General features: G+C 49.1%; 1 protein-coding gene across 2 annotated transcripts in view; it reads right to left on the bottom strand.

The window, feature by feature from the left end:
* GPD1L (glycerol-3-phosphate dehydrogenase 1 like) overlaps nt 1-17,073 on the bottom strand; it is a 41,360-nt gene that overhangs the window by 10,377 nt on the left and 13,910 nt on the right. For both annotated transcript variants that reach the window (XM_029940384.1, XM_029940385.1), the window contains exons 4-6: nt 10,669-10,781; nt 550-783; nt 178-284 (exon numbers count right to left, since the gene is read on the bottom strand). In XM_029940384.1, the coding sequence (XP_029796244.1) occupies nt 178-284; nt 550-783; nt 10,669-10,781 (454 nt within the window). The remainder of the gene's footprint in view (nt 1-177; nt 285-549; nt 784-10,668; nt 10,782-17,073) is intronic.

Raw genomic sequence — 17,073 nt, 5'->3', positions numbered from 1 at the left:
AGGAAGGTGCTCACACCTCACCAAGGACGGAACTAATCCAGGGGAGTTCTGCATGCACCTGTCAAGTAGCTACGCCCATGCGTGCTGACTGGGCTGGCCATCAGGAGGGAAGCAGGGGGTGGCCCGGCTCTGGTCTCAGGGACATAGGCAGGGGGCGGGGGGAGGAGGGGAACTTACTTGTCGACCAGCCCCTTCTGTTTCAGGATCCGGTACACTTCGGCAGAAGTCTGAGGTCCCTGGAGCTTCTGTCCATTCAGCATCTCTTTCTCCAGCTCTTCAATGGTCTTAAAAACAAGGATGCAAACACTACAGTAAACACTAGAGAACCCCTTGTTTCAAGAGGGGAGTTGGGGAGGGGAGCCGCCATCGCCCTCTACGAGCCAAGGAAAGGGAGACGTACAAGCTAAAAGGCTTTTAAGTGAAGTCCAAGCGCTTTTAAGTGAAAGCAGGACCTCCCAGCAGATGACAAACGCTGGGCGCCATCGGCCCTGGGCTGTGGCTCGCCAGAGTGAGGGCGGAGGGGTGGGGGGAGACCAGGCCAGGGGCTACCTTCCCAGTTTTGGCAAACGCCTCGGCCACCCTGCGGTTCCGGCCCCCGTAGCAGGTGGTGATCAGATCCGCCACGCCGCAGCTCTCCAGGAAGGTGGCCGTGGACACCTGGCCCTTGCAGAAGATCTTGGCGAAGGCGATCATTTCCATGAGCCCCAGGCGGATGACAGCGGCTTTCGTGTTGTCTCCACTGTGGAGGCCGTCGCAGAACCCGGCGCCCACGGCTACGATGTTCTGCGAAGGAATCGGGGAAGCCCAGGGATGCCGGTCACATGCCCACTGCGAACACCAGACGGGGACCCCCGGCGCATGCGCAGAACGCTCCGCCCCAGCATCGGCTCCTGAGCCCTCGTTGTCTGAGATGAATGCAGGTGGCCAGGCTCTGTGTTTCACTCATGGGACCAAGAGCCCAGGTCTGGGGTTAGTAGGAGGCAGCAGTCGGGAAACATCGGCCAGGGAACTAGAATGGTCGATTGTAGTCTCTGGTCAAACACTGTTAGGACAAACTGCCTTTTTAAAAATCAAATCGGTCATACAAGAAAGTATGCAGCTCACAAGTCCGTGGCTTGAGGATATTCTCTCAAACCGAACACCGCCTTGTAACCAGAACCCTGATCAAGAAACCAAACACAACCAGTGCCCCGGAAATCCCCCCTCACCCCCTCTTCCGGTCCCCACCCCCACAAAGGTAACTGATCTCCTGGCTTCTCACAGCACAGACTGCTTTACCTGCCTTTCATTTTTATGTGAACAGAATTGTACAGTTGCCTCTGTGGGACATCACATTTGTGAGATTTAGCCGTACTTTTACACACAGCACATTAATTCTCATTGCTGTAATGCACTCTACAGTGTGAATACAGTGCATTTAACGTTTAAAAAATTTTTTAATGTTTATTCATTTCTGAGAGACAGAGAACACAAGCAGGGGAGGGGCCAAGAGAGAGAGGGAGACACAGAATCCAAAGCAGGCTCCAGGCTCTGAGCTGTCAGCTTGGAGTTCGAGTGGGGCTTGACCTCACAGATGGCGAGATCATGTCCTGAGCTGGAGCCGGATGCCTAACCCACTGAGCCACCCCTGACAAACGATGCTGCAGTGGCCACGCTGGTGCGGACCCCTTGGTGACCACTCCTGGGCATTTGTCGGGTGTGTCCCCAGGAGTGGAGCCGCTGGGTCAGGAGGTCTGCATGTGTGCTAGTCAAGTTTCAGCCTTTAGTTTCATGTGGTTATCCCCACACAAGCATTCGCGGGGCCCCTGCTCTTGCATGAACTCCGCCACACACAAGGCAGATAAGACACAGACCTGCTTCTCTGGAAGCTGATAATCTGGATCAGGAGTCAGCAAACGAAGGCCCAACTGCCTGTTTGTGTAAATAATGTTGGACTGGAGGCCAGGCACCCCTGCTTGTGGGTGTGCCATCTGTGGTTGCGACACAGACTGTAGGGACCACAAAGCCCACATTTCCTGTGTGGCCTTTGCAGAAAAAGTTGGCCTACATCTGGCCTAATAGGACAATAAAACATATGCCTGTAATTACAACCTGGGCAGAAAGTGACTTTCCACAAAGAGGTACTGAAAATCTGATTTTCCTTTTAACCGTGTGTGTTAAGCATGCCCTGTGTGTGTGTGTGTGTGTTTGTGTGTGTGTGTGTGTGGCGGGGGTCCTGGTGACAGGAGATGTGGAGGCACCCTTAGCCTCCCTTGCAGGGGGAGCTGCAAAGACAAAATGACACACAAAGCTTGTCCTCAAAGAGTTGACAGTAGGGGTGCTGGGTGGCTCAGTTGGTTAAGCATCCAACCTCAGCTCAGGTCACAATCTCAGTTCGTGAATTTGAGACCGGCACTGGGGTCTGTGCTGTCAGCGCAGAGCCCGCTTGGGATCCTCTGTCCCCCTCTCTTTCTCAAACATAAATAATTTTTAAATGTTGAAAATATAGTTGGCCTAGCGGACAACCAACACATCATCAAGGGACCATCACAGCAGGGAAGTCTGCATGGACAAGGTGGCGTCCGGCCTGGGCCTCCCATCCTGTGGAGCAAACAACCACATGTGGCAAGTCCTGGGTTCCTGGCCCTTTCCACAAGAACACTCGAGGCCAGCGTCTGTCTAACCACACCAGCATCCTTCATAATACCTGGGGACTCTTTATGGATTTGTGCCTGGAGAGATCTTAAAAAATGAAGCCAACTGGTAACAGATGGGAGATGAAATGAGCGCATTTTTTCCTCCAAAAACATGTATTCTTTTTTAATCAACAAGAGACCCTCTCTCAAAACATCAGGCCTATGAATCTGAGGGCGAGGTTAAAAAGCGGAACAAACTGGGGAGGAACGCGGTCTCCTCTGTGATGTGCGGCTTCTAATAAGACACCCCCAGGCTCGCCCTGAGACACAGAGCTGCTTCCGCCCCCCAGGAGCCCGAGGACACGAGCCATTTCAGATGAAAAGTTACTAAAACAAGCCCACGAGCCCAGCCGAAGCTTCTGTCTCCTTCCAGCACACCGGTAAGATGGAACCACCTCTTCCGAGCGTCCAGGGCAGGATGAAGGGGGCTGAGCAGGGCACGGAACGGAGGGGCCGGAGCCTGCCTCGTTCTCTCCCTCAGGGAAGACACCGGGCCTGTTTGGGTAGCTGGCTGTTCTCCCGGCTATCAACACAGAAAGGGAAAAGTAAAAAAAAAAAACTCTCTAAAAATGATCAGAAAGCCAGGGCGCCTGGGTGGCTGAGTGGGTTGAGCGTCGGCTTCGGCTCAGGTCAGGATCTCGTGGTCTGTGGCATCGGGGTCTGGGCCGACAGCTCGGAGCCTGGAGCTGCTTTGGGTTCTGGGTCTCCTTCTCTCTCTGTCCTTCCCCCACTCATGTTCTCTCTCTCAAAAATAAACAAACATTAATTTTTTTTTAATAATCAGAAAGCTGACGTGAACCTGTGCAGGTCTGGGATGAATTGGGACCCTTTCTGTGCTCTAGAGCATCTCCCCGTGAGGTTATGAGCTGTTCACATGGAGCAACGCAGTAGCTTCCGGGGGATGCTCTCCCCCTACAACAGCCCCACCCCGTGTAGACCCCGCTTCCTACAGCTGCAGGCGGAGCTGGCCAGAAATCGGGTCTTCTGCACAGAGCTCGGGTTTTCATAAGCTACTAACTTCTGTCTGGGCCTGCAAAGCATCCCAAGCCCTTCCTGCCACACAGGCGATGTCAACTGCAGGCTTCACGAGCCCCCGACAGCAGCTATCCATCCCCAAGCACCCACTGTGTGCGCTCACTGACGCAGGAGGTGGGCAGCTGCTGGCGCGGCGCACTCTAGGGTCCAGCAGCATCCGGTGAGGAAGGGAGGGGACAGGCAGTGTGAAGGGAGCCCTGAGATGCCGAAGGGCGAAGCAACACCCTAACCGTTTATGTGGGGCACTGTGCAAAGACGTGCTGGGGATGATAAGAACACCCAGGGCTGGGTCCAGACGGACCCAGATGCCCCTCCTGGCAGAGCAGCCGAACTAAGGAAGCCATGTGGAGACACCAGAAGCATGTGCACCGATATCCAGATGGCCTCTGGGTCTCCCGCTGCCTCGCTGCTGTGTGACCTTGGGAAAATCACTACACTTCTCTGAGCCTTCTTGGCCTCAGAATTAACATTCAGGGCTTGAAGAAGATCTTTCAAGGCCTTTCTGAGGTGGTGACATTCCTCCAGGAAAGCTGGTGACACCTGTGGCCTGCCCTGGGGGTGCAGATAAGTGGGACAGTGCTGAGGCAACAGACAGGCACCTGGGGACATGCAGGGCCACACACCACAGACTGCTGGGTGAGCTGCCAAGTGGTTTTATTGAAGTTACCATGGCAACGTGCAGAAGCCTAGGATCCAAATGGTTAGACTGTGAAAATGGCTCTCTGATGCTCCCTCCACCATCTCCTGTGCCCCCCTCCCCACGATGTCACCCATTCTGCAGGTTACCCGACAAACCCACCACCGTAAGCGTCTACATACTGAAGGAGAAAAAGCAACTTGCTGCCAGCCAGGGACCTTAGACACAGAGAGAGGGGTTGTTTGTGAAGTGCGGGCAGTGAGCCCCTGTGCACACCGGCTCATCGGAACTCCCCTGACAGCCCTCACACGTGTGTGCCCGGGCCCAGGCGGGCTCCGGGGGGCTCCAGGGTTTGCCAGGAACAGAGTGGTATGCTCGGCCGCACGGGGCCCACTCCCTTCCCTGTGCCACTCCAGGGGGTGGCTCGCTGGGCTGGCCACTCTCACGCCTCATAGAGTTAGAAACCTTCCAGGACCCTCTGCAATCAGATGTCGAAGGGGTACCTCTCCGGCCTTCTAGAAGGCTTAGGAAGTAAACAGGTTAGGCTGAGGAGAAGAAAGGTTACATTTAATCTTATTGCATCCTTAAGTGCTTCCTGTGTTATTAACTGGTTTAATCTTCACAACATTCCTACGAGGTGGGTCCCATTATTATGCACAGGGAGATCCCGGTTAGTAGCTCCCCCAAGGTCACACAGCAGGTCCCTGTGGGACCAGGCTGCCTGGCCCCCCAGAATTCTCTTCAGGGGGTAGATCGACCTGTGCTGCTGGAGGTCAGTGAATGAAGGCACAGATTCAAGATAAGAACTTTCTAGCAGGAAGAACTGACCTCAGGAAACCAAAATGACTTGGAGGTAAAGGAGTGAGCCCAGGGTCACTGGAAGCATCCAAGCAGGAGCTGTAGTGGGTGAGCCCTGAGCTCCAGAGCAATGCTTCGGACCTTTTGTGTCACTGCTCCCAGAGAAAGAGCAAATGAGGTGCCCATGGCCTGGGACTGCAGCCAGCCCCTTGGCCCTTCTGTGACCCCTTCACTGCAGGGCACACAGGTCAGGATCGCCTCAGTCCCCTAGAAGGCTGATCTCCCCACAATAGGGGGTGGAGGAAGAGGAGCAGGAGACCACTGCAGGGTAAACTCCTCCCTTCTAAGGGGACCCTGGGCGCCGATCTGGTTTAGTCGCCTTATGATGGATCTTGAAACCCTCACTCTCTCCACTTATCACTGTCAAAAGAAAAATAAACACACTGAGCCAGTCAGATCGTGTTTGACTAGCATCCGAGCAGATGTCCTCCGAGATCACTCAGCTGTGAAAGTTATCATTATCCACTGTGCATTTCTATTGCTTTAAACTATTCTGGAGCTAAAAACACCATGATTTTCAGAAGACAGGCGGGCGTAAGCCATTCCCCATTTCCTCAGTTGGGGCAACGCTCGGAGGCACTCATTTGCCCTGATGTGCGTCTTTGCAATTCTGAGCTGGGGCGGTTGGACGGGACTCGGTTGCTTGCACACTTAGCCTCCCACGGAAAGAATATCAAAGTGGAGACGTGGGCCCAGGCTACCCGCAGGCTACGCAGACGCTCCCGCCACCTAGGACGCAGGGCTCCAGTGAAATCAAGGCAGCGGTCCATGCTCCCGGTACTGGCAACACTCCCCGAGGCCAGCTGCTAGAGCTTTCGGCCTAAGGAGAACTCTGATTGCATGGTGGCCTCAGAAATGTCTGCGATGATGTCCGTGCTTTCTATCTGCTCATCCACCAGAGTTGCCACTAGCCACGGAGACTCACAAAAGCCTCGTGTGGCTATGGGGCTCCTGTGACTCAGACATGGAACTGTTCTTTTCTTTTTAAGTTTGTACTAATTGGAATGTAAATGCAAACGTTGCATGCAGCTGGTGGGCCTGGGCAGTGGCCCCATGGCCAGGCAAGGGGGGCGGGGTTTGTCACAGCCAAAAGCCCTGGAAGACACTTGCTGCCCAGCAGGGGTTTTTCACCTCCTACAGAACGGCCCTGCAGGGGACGGTCATGAGGCAGTAGCACAGATTATGGGTTTATCTCCCCATCTACTCTCCTCCTCCAGAGTCACAGCGTCCCTGACCGTCATGCAAACATATGGCTAATCAGGGGACCCAATGTCCCTTCACAGCTAGCACAGTCACACAATGAAGCATTGCCCATTGAGATGGTGCCAGATTGTTACCTGTGACCTCCCAGAACCTGCCTGAAAGGACTGCTATCAGTGTTCTTTCTCCCTTTCTTTCCCTTTTTATTCACCCTACTGCCCCCCCCCCCACCAGATGTGATGGCTGGAGTTCTGGTCACCTTTTTTAAAATGTTTATTTATTTATTTTAAGAGAGAGAGAGAGAGAGAGAGACTGCACGTCAGGGAGGGGCAGAGAGAGGGAGAGAACTCCAAGCAGGCTCCACGCTGTCAGCACAGAGGCCCACACAGGGCTCCACCCCACACACCACGAGATCATGACCTGAGCAGAAACCAAGAGTTGGACACTTAACCGACAGAGTGACCCAGGAGTCCTCTGGTCGCCATTTCAAAACATGAGGACAAGGGCCAATCCTTGTAAGCTGGAAGGAGCCTGGGTCCCTGAGAATTCTGCTGAATGGGGCTTTCCTTCGTTCGTTTGGATTGAGGATTTTTACATAAGAAAGAAACTCACTTCTATGGTGGTTGGCCGCTATTACTTTGGATCTCTGCTAATGAAACCCAGTCCTGATAAAGCATCTATTACACCACACACAGAAGAGTAAACAACTGTGCAACTCCATTATAAAAGTTCTAGAAAATGTAAGCTGTACTGACCAAAGCAGATCGGCAGCTGCCTGGCTGGGGGGAAAAGGGACACAGAGAATCCCTTGGGGATGATGCACATGTCCCATAGTGCAGTGATCATGATGGTGTGTGTCCATACCTGTTAAAATCCCACTGTATTGGGTACTTAATGTACATGAATTAGGCTTAAATAAAGTTGAAGTTTAAAAAAGAATAGTCCCGTACTGGAGATGGATAAGGGCAGAGGTAAAGGCAGGCTGTAAAATGCACTGCTATATGATTTTGCATAAAACCGTTACATTTTCTTTTTGGTTTTATCCTTGTAGTGAGCTGTTTTCAATTTTTATTTTTGTAGCTTAAATGTCATGTTTTTGAGCACAAAAAAAGGGACAGTGTACACTTCTTTGATTGCTAGCAGAGAGATTACTAAAGATGGTTAATTTAATGGGAAAGAGTAAAACATGTTAAACTATTTGAAGAGTAAGTTTTTAAAAGTGGCCCGACACGTGCACACGCTCACTAAAAAGATTGGAAGGGAATACAGAGAACATCAGTGGTACGGATCTCAGGGTGTAGGGATTGTCAGTGACTTTTACTTTCTTTACGTCCTTCTGTTGTGTGAAACAAGGAATGTACACTACTTTTATAATCAGGAAAAAACAACAAACCATTCACTGATGTGGGAAAAAAAGGCAAGGGGAAAAATTAAAATTCCTGACAACTCACAGGCCACGGGCAGGTCACTGAGACAGGCAGAGTGACCTTCCTCTAGGACCTCGGCTGCCCGGACGTTGATACTTTGCTAAGGGCGAAAGGCAAGTCTTAGCTCAACAGTATCCCAATATGCAGGCTCCTACGTCTCCTTTAACATATAAAAAAGTTTCTTTGGAAACTTCCTTTATATATGTTAGCAGTCATCCTCTAAGCATATGGCCCCTGACATGCATCCAAAGGGTGTCATGACTACGGTGTTAGTAGGCAGGAGTAAATGACCTTTTCCTAATGGCAGCTAGCCCCCTCACGGTCCTGGAAAGCTCGCTTCCAAAACTCCTCGGAGACTTCCTATCCCTAACCCCCTCCCAACTTGGAAGGATACAGTCAGTCACCCCTCGCAGCCCCAGTGCAGCTCTTTCTGCCCTCGGGTCCTGTCCCTGTGCTTTAACCAAACCACCTTTTTGCTCTGAAGATGTCTCAAGAATTCTTCCTCGACCGTTTGCTCTGAACCCCCACATTTCCACACGGTGCATTGTGTAACAAAAGGAATGCGTGCCCATCTGTCCTTGCCTTGGCAGCCTCTGACGAGGGAGGGCTCCACTCTACGCATCTGGACGCAAACCAGGGAAGTCGGGCGGTCCGCTGGAACCAGGGGACACCCGGCTAAGGTTCTTGGAACCCGCCTCCGCGCTCCCGACTGTGCCAACATTCGCTACGTTTGAGTGATTTACTCTCTCTGGATCTCCATCTCTTTATCTGTGTGACCACATGGTTAGACTCAATTCCTGCCAACGTGCCCGTTTCTCAGTTTTCAAAAATCCCAACTCTGATGCGAGCGGACGGGAATGATGGTAACTGATCCTGTTTCGGAGGGCAGCCAGGGGAAGCATGAAGAACGGCCGCCGCCCCCACCTGTCTCTGCCCCCCACGTGCCAGTCTCTGTCCTGGTAGCAGGCCCAGACCCACTTACAGGCTTCCTGCCAACAAAAATGAAAAGCCAGTCTAAGTTCAGACACAAGGCCGGCAGGAGGCCTCATTAGCAGAAGCTTTTCCAGAGCCCTCAATCTAGATTCTTTCTTCTCCCCCAAAAGCCCTTTGTTCTGGGCAGGATCTCCCGGCTTCTCCATCCGCCACCAGAAACATCCAGTCACTTAAAAACAGTTTTGGAGCAGCGCGACTGGGGCTGAGCCATTAGGCATTCGAGGGCCCCTGCTGTCAGGCGGTCATCAGTGTAATGAAGGACTATTAAAAACACATCAAGGGGCACCTGGGTGGCTCAGTCGGTTAAGCCTCCGACTTCGGCTCAGGTCAGATCTCACGTTCGTGGGTTCGAGCCCCGCGTCAGGCTCTGTGCTGACAGCTAGCTCAGAGCCTGGAGCCTGTTTCAGATTCTGTGTCTCCCTCTCTCTCTGACCCTCCCCCTCTCATGCTCTGTCTCTTCTGTATCAAAAATAAATAAAACATTAAAAAAAAACACATCAAAATCTCAAACAACAAAAATAAACAAAGCAGCCAAAGCCAGTGCCTTCCCTGTGTCAGGGGGCCTGAGGGCCTGGGAGCCCCGGTCTAAAGACTGCTTTCACCCCTAAAATCCCCACAAGTGACCACACAGACACACACCATATTAATTCTAGAAAATGGTTTTAAATTCTGACGAGAGAAAAAGGAGGTATGCTGGGTTTACAGAAAGAGTGGGAAGGCCTCCTTTGGTTTCTTGTCTTTTCAGTGCGCTTTCAGTCTTTGCCATTTTTACCTGACGAATGAATTAATCTGACGAAGGAATGCCTGACATGACTTCCCTCCTGGGGTCCTCAGATTCCTGAGAAGGGCTTTTGTTACAAAAGAAATTACTCAAAAGAGACTCAAAGGGGGGGATTCATTCACATAGAGCATTGAGGTCCCCCCCCCCCCCCCGCCTTTTTTCCCTCTCTTCCTGGAGAAGGCAGCGATTCCAGGGGGAGAAGGATCAGAAAGCGCAGCCCAGCTCCCCACCGGCTGTTTCCCAGAGTCAGCCTAGAGGGGGACCCGCGAACAAGACTTTTACAGGCAGAGCGGAACCAGTCAGGAGCCCATGTGGAAACCTTCCCTTCACCCTCCCAAAGCCACTGGCCAGGAGAAGCTGCTTCTGTAATTGGGCCATTTCCCTTTCAGGACAAAGAGAACACCATGCGTGGGGCGCCTGGGTGGCTCAGTTGCTCAGGCTTCCGACTTCAGCTCAGGGCATGATCTCACAGTTCGTGGGTTCTAGCTGAACCTGTGTGTCCCTGTCTCTCTGCCCCTCCCGTACTTGCACTCTGTCTCTCTGTCTCTCTCTCACAAATAAACATTAAAAATTTTTTTTAAACCATTCTTGAGAAAACATTTGTCAGCAGCAGACTGTTTTTCTATTAAAAAGAACAACCGACCAAACTATCAAACCTACCGAGTAGCGTAATTTAGAGGCAAGAAGTCCCTTTCGGGCTCAAGACAATATGGAAGAGAAACAAGTGAGTTAGCGGAACCCTTCGCTCTCCGGTAAAACTCCACAATCAGGATACTTCCCACGCTTTTTAAATATTAATGCTGCCAATTTCCCAAAGAATGAACACCACCCTTCCCCCAGATTTACAAATGAAAGCAAACCCCAGCAGGAGAGGAGCCCCCGACCCGAGCAAGCTGGGGCAGAGCCGGAAGTGACAAACAAGGCTCACAGTTCACTACTCTTCACTGAGGCACCGACGCGAACAGAGCCCACTCTTCAGGATCTGACTCAATCATGCTAACAGTGGCCGCACACGATTCGCTCCTCTCCTTGAGCAGAAATTTACAATAAGGCTGACTTTACCTTAAGAGCACCACAAAGTTCAACAGTGTCTGCATCATCAACCACAGTAATTCGAAAATTCGGAGTCTGAAGAAGTTCCTTGAAGAGAAGCCCATTCTCCATTATTTTGCTGCCTATGGAAAGGTTACCAAAAAAGGCAATTAAGAAGCATGCTGAATCTTAACTACATCTAACCCAGTTCAAAATGTTTTTCTTACTATGGTATGTATATGCATCACAGAAAATGTAGAAAATTTCAGAGGCAAAGAGACGGAAAATAAAAATATTCCATAATTCTACCACAGATGATCATTAACAATTTGGCATACATCTTGAAGCTCCTGAAATATGAATATACATAGTTCTCCTCAGAATTGGGAACATAATATATATGTGGATTTGTAATCTGCTTTCTCCATTTGATGGCATGAAGAACTTTCACTGACATACTTTCTGCATCATTTTAAGTAGCTTTCTCTTTTACTGTGGAAGTGTGTTCTGTTTCATCTAAGCCTCTTTCAATGTTTAACACCTAGCAACTTTCTGTTACCCCAAGCACCTATGAACCAACGTCTATGTTTACACCTGCAACAGATTCGTGTTCAAAGCCATCCACCGTGTCCTTTCCACAGGGAAGAGAGTGCCTTTCCACTGTTAGGCTTGACCACATGAAGTGCTTGGACTCAAAGCAAATGGGACATGTTCCCGCACCTCTTAACTCTGGGCGCAGTCATGTGATCTGCTGTAGTCAACAGGACACGGGCAGACATGACGCAGGAGACGTCCGTGGCCGGCTTGTGCAGAAGTCAGGCTGGTCGCCTTCACTGTGGAACACTCCCTGGCTACCGCACTGGGCCAGCAGGAAGATGAGAGACACGGAGTGGGCACCACCAGCTGAGAGCAGCCGACCCCCAGGGGACGCGCGGGGGTCAGCTGTGCTCATTTTGTATGCCACCGAGGTGCTGCTATCTTACTCGGATCACTAGAGCCAGAGAGAACCCACACGGACACCAGCAACTACTTTCATGGACTAAACAGTGGAAGATGGAAATGCATTCAAAGAGGACTTGTTTTTGGTTACACGATGTCCGGTCCCCAGGGACAGTGCCTGGACTGGGATGGATGCTATAGTTTTCATGCTTTGAAAAAAGCATGAGAAAATCATTTTGTTTAGGAACTTAGGATTAAAACTAAAACTTTACACATAAAGCCTGGTGTGAAATCTGCCCCTATGGGTGAGGGTGCGGCATGGGGCTCAGCTCTGGAAGGCTCTGGAAATCAGCTCATAAAACTTCACAGCCACGTCCTGACTCTCCAGTCACACAGAGACGGTGGAGAGCTCACCGAGGGCTACCCTGTCTGGGCTCTGCCTGCCTCCAGGTTCACAAGCTCATTCCCACGTGGGTCTCTGCACAGGACAACCACCTGGGGACCTTTAACTGCACCAAAGCCCAGGCACGTCCCAGACCAACTAAATCCGTCTTTGCCGGGCAGTGGGCATCAGTAACTTTTGAAGCACCCAAGTGACTCGTGCAGACAAGTTTGCAAACACCTGATTTAACCTCCTGTAGGCTCAACTCCACCTGAGTGAGCCCATATGGCACTCTCGGGACTGCTGTGCGGTTCAATAAGAAGCAGGTGTAAGAGCAGCCTGTTAGCGCACACAGAGGTCCTGCATAATCATGAGGGGGATGGGTGACACATGCTTATGATCGATTTTCCCCATTTACAGAGAGGAGGCCAACTTGCCCAGGGTCACACAGCTCATAGGCGGCAGAGCCCAATTCTACCCCAGGGGCTCTGGCTCCAGTGCCCATGCTGAATCTCTATGCTATGCTTCCCAAGGGCGGGGAGAAAAACCAGGAAAAAACAAATAAACATCACAGAGCTGTATTTTCCCAATGCAGAAAAAAAAAGACGATTGTCAGCAATTACGAGCACACCCGTGATTAATTTAATGTCAAAACAGTCCAGGGAAGAGTGAAAGCTGGAGGCCGGAGACATGGGTTCATGACACTATTCTGCCTCATTCTGTTTGTTTAAATAAATTTCCCCTAATAAAATGCCCAAAGCCTCTACACCCAATACTCAGAAACACATTCTCTATTCTATAAGCATTGCTCTTATCTATTATTTAGCTGAATTCTCCAAATGTCAGAACTGCGTCCGTTTGAGCAAAACTGTCTTCTTCCTTTTTCAAACAGTGCAGCAGACCACGCGGGGGGTTCCGTGCAATGCTGTTTCAACACCTGGGTTGGGTAAACGCACCCCCAGCCTCCACATCATGATGTCATCACGGTCCTCCTCCTGTGTCCCCGAACAGGGGCCACTGCTCCGTGCCGCCAGCGTGAAGGGCGATCGTGAGCATCACAGACAAGCCCCTGGCTTGGGTCACTTTAATCCAGCCGTCCGCAGTCAGAGGTGAGGAGCCGGGGTGAGCCACCTGAGACAAGACAGGCAGGGAGAGGGTGCGCTCCATGTGCCACTGATACGGGCGGGGTCTGTCGGTTTCTCTGGGCTGTAAATTACATACAGCATCCCTGAGAGAGGGGGGCGTGACTTATAGCACTCCCACCTTTTCTCGGACGTAATTTCAAAAAAGTTATTATTGTAAGTCACAGATAGGAAAGCACTAACTGTATTATTACCAGTCCTAACCGGTGATAAGGCAAGCAGGGACCCAGACCAGAACAGGTAATCCCAACAACCCTGGGAAGGGCTGCCCCGCACGCAACATGAACCAAAAGACAGGGAAATCTTCCGTCTCTGTCATGCCAAGTTTTAGAGATAATCAGCCTATTTAAGAAGTCTCCTTCAGGGGCGCCTGGGAGGCTCAGTCGGTTAAGCTTCCGGCTTCAGCTCAGGTTATGATCTCATGGTTTGTGGGTTCAGGCCCCGCGTTGGGCTCTGTGCTAACAGCCTGGAGCCTGCTTCGGATTCTGTGTCTCCCTCTCTCTCTGACCCTCCTCTGCTCCAGCTGTCTCTCTCTGTCTCTCAAAAAAAAAAAAAAAACCCACAACATAAGAAGTCTCCTTCAAAACCCTCTTTCAGGTTGTGATTCTGTATTTGTGTGTTCAGAAACTCTGAAAGGAGCTTACAGACCCTTGACACTTAGCAGATGCTGGATACATAAAAGGTTTGAAAAATATCTGTGATGTGACGTTAAAGTCTCCAGTTTCCTAAGTCAGTCCCAAGAAGAAAGGGAACTCTGACCACAAGGGGGCACCACAGCTCACCGTGAAGGTTAGTATTTTTACAAGATACTGAAAACAAGGCTGTTTTTTTCATCTTCCTCCACAGAAGAATCAAGTGGGCTAAAACTGCTGAATCTCCCATAACTGAGTTGGTTGCTAATATTATCAAGAAAGTAGATCTGGATTAACCACTGTGCAATTATCAAATGCAGGAAAGTTAATGTTGATACAATTATCTAACACACAACTCACCAATGACTGCAAGGCTGTCTCCCACGGCAACTTTCCCCTCCCCCAGCCCAGGATCCCACTGCTGGGGAGTCACTTCTCTGAGTCAAATTAATCCATGACCACTTTAGACTTTCATTCTTTCGCGACACTGGCATTTTGAAGAGTGTAAACCAACTGTTTTGTAACACATTCTTTACTTTGGGCTTATCTGATTATTTCCTCATGGTTAATTCAGGTTATATAAGACAATTTAGACAATATCACCTCCACGTTCTCTCTTCCTTTCAATGTTTTACTTAATTTAATTCAAGTCACTCTTGCCAACCATTATCCAATCCAGAGAGAAGGCAGTGGACACCTTGGGGATGACATCTCAGCCTTACAGGATGATTATGGCGACTAACCATTTCCAACCAACTTAATGTGGGGGACAAAGGCAAAAGAAAAAATTAAATTTCCTTACAACGTGCAGCCCATTGACAAGTCCTTGAGACAGGCAGGGTGACCTTCCTCTCGGGACTCAGCTGCCTTGACGTTGATATTTTGTTAAGGGTAAAAGATAATCTTAGCTTAACAGGATCCTGTTAAGTCTACTTTAACATATAAAAATTCCTTTGGAGGGGTACCCTGGGTGGCTCTGTTGGTTGAGCGCCTGATTCTTGTTTGGCTCAGGTCATGATCTCATGGTTTATGGGCTCCAGCCCCACATCTGGCTCCATGTAGGCAGTGCAGAGCCTGCTTGGGATTCCCTGTCTCCTTCTCTCTCTGCTGTTCCTCTCCTCTCTCTCTCAAAATAAACAGAAAAAATATCCTTTGGAAAAGGATAAATTTCCTTTATCTCTATCCCCCAAGATATGTCAGTAATCATCCTTCAAGCATATGGCCCCTGATGCACACATCTAAAGGGTCTCGTGACTAACATTTTATTAGACAGTAGTAGTTAAATGACCTTTTCTTTTTTTTTAATGTTTATGATTTTTGAGAGAGACAAAGAAACAGAGCACGAGCAGGGGAGGGAAATGGGTAGAGATAGGGGGAGACACTGAATCCGAAGCAGGCTCCGAGCTCTGAGCTGTCAGCCCGATGCAGGGCTGAAACTCACAAACTGTGAGATCATGACCTGAGCCAAAGTCCATCGCTTAACGGACTGAGCCTCCCAGGATCCCTGAAAATGACCTTTTCCCAACAATAGCTAGCCCCCTCAAGGTCCTGGAAACCTTGCTTCCAAATTCCTTAGAGGCTCATGCTATCCCTAACCCCCTCCCAACTTGAAAGTATGTAACTAGTCACTCCTTATAACCTGAACTACAGCTCTTTCTGCCCATGGGTCCTGTCCCTGTGCTTTAATAAAACCACCTATATACAAAGATGTGTCAAGAATTCTTATTTGACTGTCTGCTCCTGAACCCAACATTTCCATATCAAACTGATTGCCAATTTATTATTGGCAAACAGAACTGAGTTGGAACAAACAATTGTTTTTAAATTAATGATAGAACTTCACAGTCTACATTAAAATCACAGGTGGATAAAAGAATTAATAGTGAAGGAATGAAACCTATATAGACTAGTATAATTTTTTTCCTGGAAGGATACTTAGAAACTGCTAGCTGGAATTCCATTTGGGAAGAAGGAGGAAAATTACAATCTTTTAAAAAAAATTTTAGTAGATGCTATTATGGAGGACCACCATGTTTTCAGACTGGCGAATGCATGTGGAGATTTGATGTGTTTCCTTTTTCATATTAACCATTCCTGCAACAAGACAGATTACCCTATGCCCTTATTTCTTACCATTCAAAATGTTGGCATAGAAAATAAGTTCTATGAGAAGTTTAATGCTTTTTGCGATAAATGTGAGGGGTTGGCCATTTGGTAATTAAGGCTGCAGGATGTTTGAACGACAGACCGATCCTTGGCTATTTCAGACAGTGTCAGGCTGTATTTGATTAAAAATGACCGATCTCACAATTTCATAGAAAGGGCTCAAATCTGTTCAACAATTTGCTAAATAAATTAGATCAGCCAGCCAAGTTCATGGTATCTTCCAGTAAGGCAGTGTTAAGTAGACAGCAGTTTCCTGGAGATTAGAGAAGCCCTTCAGAGGAATGATCCCAAGTCACTGGCGAGTTGGGAATTCACTAAAAAGGACCCTGTGATGTGGTAACTAAAGAGAATAAGCTTGGAGTCAGACAGCCTCGACCCAAATGTTGGCTCAACCAATGACTGACTGTATAATCATGGGTTGGTCACTATAACTCCTTAAGATTTGCTTAATGTTATGCCTCAGCATTTCTGTATCTCTTGGGTAAATCCCACATGTACCCCAATGTTCACAGCAGCAATGTCAACAATAGCCAAAACATGGAAAAAGCCTAAATGCCCATCACCTGATGAGTGGATCAAGAAGATGTGGTATATATACACAATGGAGTACTACATGGCAATGAGAAAGAATGAAATATGGCCATTTGTAGGAAAGTGGATGGACCTTGAGGGTGTCATGCTAAGCAAAATAAGTCAGGCTGAGAAGGACAGATACCATAGGTTTGCACTCATAGGCCTAACAGGAAACTTTCAGAATGATCTAGCTTCAAGAAAAGCAAGCAGTTAGTAGTGCTTAAGAAAAATTGATTCAGTATATAATGGATAGTTGATACCTGTCACAACACAGCATCCTATATACTGTTAAGTGAAACTGCAATACAATCTAAGGTTACTGTGGGAGTGTTTGCTGTATAATTGGATTTAATGAAATGTTTAGAGGTGCAGTAGGCATGACTTTGAGTAGATAATGAAAGGAAATGCAAAATGCTAATTGATTCATGATGTGGTTTCATCTTAGCTTGGGCAAACCATGCAGTATTTAATATATAGTAGCAGAATATTTACTATTGAAGCTTGAAAAGATGTGAGTTCTTTGTGTGCAATCTTTCATTTATGCATGTGAGAGGGTTTTCTTTTCTTAATATTTTTACATTGTAGTACTTGTTTTCCTTGT

Source organism: Suricata suricatta, chromosome 5 (assembly GCF_006229205.1).
Source record: "Suricata suricatta isolate VVHF042 chromosome 5, meerkat_22Aug2017_6uvM2_HiC, whole genome shotgun sequence".
Lineage (NCBI taxonomy): Eukaryota > Metazoa > Chordata > Mammalia > Carnivora > Herpestidae > Suricata > Suricata suricatta.
The sequence above is the reverse complement of the archived record's forward strand: the minus strand, read 5'-3'. Positions and strand labels throughout refer to the sequence as shown.